At 35.3% G+C, this 2,500-nt stretch overlaps 1 protein-coding gene across 1 annotated transcript in view; it reads right to left on the bottom strand.

Moving 5' to 3' along the window:
* LOC137988179 (cell cycle checkpoint protein RAD17-like) overlaps nucleotides 1-2,500 on the bottom strand; it is a 93,304-nt gene that overhangs the window by 22,712 nt on the left and 68,092 nt on the right. The window contains exons 12-13 of the mRNA XM_068834232.1: nucleotides 1,146-1,412; nucleotides 607-689 (exon numbers count right to left, since the gene is read on the bottom strand). Of these exons, the coding sequence (XP_068690333.1) occupies nucleotides 607-689; nucleotides 1,146-1,412 (350 nt within the window). The remainder of the gene's footprint in view (nucleotides 1-606; nucleotides 690-1,145; nucleotides 1,413-2,500) is intronic.

A 2,500-nucleotide genomic window follows, 5' to 3' on the forward strand; every position in this document is an offset into this window, starting at 1 on the left:
GAAGGTAAGACCATCAGGATTACAGAGCATAGTACAGAACCAACAAACCTTATAAAATATTTAGGAAAGTATGTGCACTCTCATTGGTCAATAGCTGTGAACATCTATATAGAGTATGGAAACATGACTGTGGCATCACACAAATTTTGATTAGCTATGTGTTGTCAGACGTGCACTTTGATTGGTTGGTAAGAAATATGAGCTTGCATCAAGAAAATCTGTTTCAATTAAGAAGTAAAAAAAACCAGCATTTTCCTTCAATTGTCGAATTATCTTTGAGAAACACTTTATGAAAGTAATAGAGAACTTTTTTTCGTGTTTCCATAGCCTCATCTAAACATTCGGGAGAATTGGGAGAATTTTCGATAGTTACAAGTATGCAAACCCTCAACTGCATCTCGGGTTTGGATAACTCTCAAATTCCCCAAACTCCTCCTCATGTTTAGATGAGGCCTAGGAAACACGGAAAACGTCCTCCATTGATTAATTAACACACATAATATTATGACGCCAAGTCTGGGAATTGAACCACATTGGTGGGCGGCTCACCACTACGACCTCCCTGCTCCACTAAAAAAATAAAGAAATTCTAGACAGAATACATACCTCTGGAGAGAACATCAAGTGGTTTCTTGCATTATGTGACAAGTGAGAGGGAAGTAGGTTTGTATCTGATAATGTTGAGTCTCCTGCTCAAACAGATAAATGCAAATTTACATGTAACAATAGATATTAACACATTGATTACAGTATACCATGACACTATCACTAGAGTTTGTTGTCACATATTAAATTAAAGAAACTTTCGAAATTAAAATTTGACCACCAAATGATTTAATACAGTACTTCATTAAAATAAAACTGTGTGACAATTTCATGCAAAACTATGAATCCAACAGGAAGCAAATTTTAAACTGATTATGCCAATCAACTGTCCGAAAATTGGCCAACTATTTTTTGAGTCATGACAGTCACGAACTGTGACCGTAAAATAATATTTAATAAAAGGTATGTTCCACAGACAGCATAAAAAAAGAACTCTGAATACATGTACCAGCTGGGGGTATAAAAATGGATCAAAGGGGGGTTTGCTTTCACACAGAGGAGACTCGTTATGGTGAAAGCCTTGATTGGAGAAAACTTACTTTTACAGTACAAGATTTTGCCCAAGGCTCGGAACAAAAACAATGCAACATCACGGTCACCAATGGCTGTGACAGTATCAGGCTCTGGTTGATTGTCTGTCTGTCCGTAAAGTAAACAAGGTGACATTCCCCTTGAATGTGCTGTGTCAATTGACTCTGATTTACTTGGTTTTCCCTTTTTAGATGGTTTTGTCAATCTACATCTTTTTTGCTTGAGTTCTCCTTTACTTTCAAGATCAAACATCCTTGAGAAAGAAGTTGATCTGTCTGCAAAATACATGTAATGATGTCTATGAAAATACATTTCAACAACAGGATACCAATTGAAAATAAAGAAATTGATCATGGCTTACATGTACAATGTAATTGCCATTAAAAATATTTAGTGCACTAGTGTAATTTGGACAAAAGCTGTCTTGGTGTGAGAATAATTGATTGACAAGCATCCATGTTAGTCTCTTCTGATTTGTGCTTTGACAAGGCTTAAGTTGTTCCTACTAGTACACACTGTAGCACTAGTGTTGGGAGAAATCTAGGTAAATTTAAAGCATTTGTGCCAAATTCAAGACAATTGGAATAATTATATTTAATATTAAAATAAATAATTATTACTTTGTTTGAAGGAACAAAGGATAGGACTTGGCTTTAAGTCTTCTTTTTCATCTTCTTTTTTTTGGGGGATCATGCACACACTTAAGATTCTGCCTACTTACAGAGACAGTCGCCAGAAAAGGCAGCCCAAGTAGGGTTCAAAGTCTGTATTTCCGCATTAATGGTGCTACGTCACGTTTAAAACTCAAAAATGGTAACGTGGAATTCCTTTACTAATAAAAATAATTATCAATACATCAGAAACAAGATGACTCTGAGCAACAATGACTTTTATCAAGGCAATTTGCCATAAACTTGAAAAACGTCGGGCCGCTTGTTTTGAAGATTACCCAAATGCAATCCGTCTCAATCTTGTCCATCTGTGTCCATCCATGCTTCTCTTTCATTTTGCTTTATCTCTTTTATGTTGTTTAACAGTTTTAAGTGGTCATTGCAATATTCCATTCTACTTTTTGGGCATTTTTGGTGTCATGAATTATTATATCCTTTTGCCTTACATAGTCCCTTTATTCATTCCCAATGACCACTAGACCACGGAAGCCTACGTGACAGACTAATGGAAAAATTACGTGCGTGATCGGAAACAAGCTTTTGTGATTTTGTTGCAGGCAATGCAATATATGGTTATCGTATGACTTGGTAACACATCTTCTTAAGCTAATTACATACAATGTAATTTTATAGTTTTCCCAGTATTGTTAAGAAAAAGTTATTAAATATTTTAAAATACCATCGTAAAAACT

Source organism: Montipora foliosa, unplaced genomic scaffold (assembly GCF_036669935.1).
Source record: "Montipora foliosa isolate CH-2021 unplaced genomic scaffold, ASM3666993v2 scaffold_410, whole genome shotgun sequence".
Taxonomy (NCBI): domain Eukaryota; kingdom Metazoa; phylum Cnidaria; class Anthozoa; order Scleractinia; family Acroporidae; genus Montipora; species Montipora foliosa.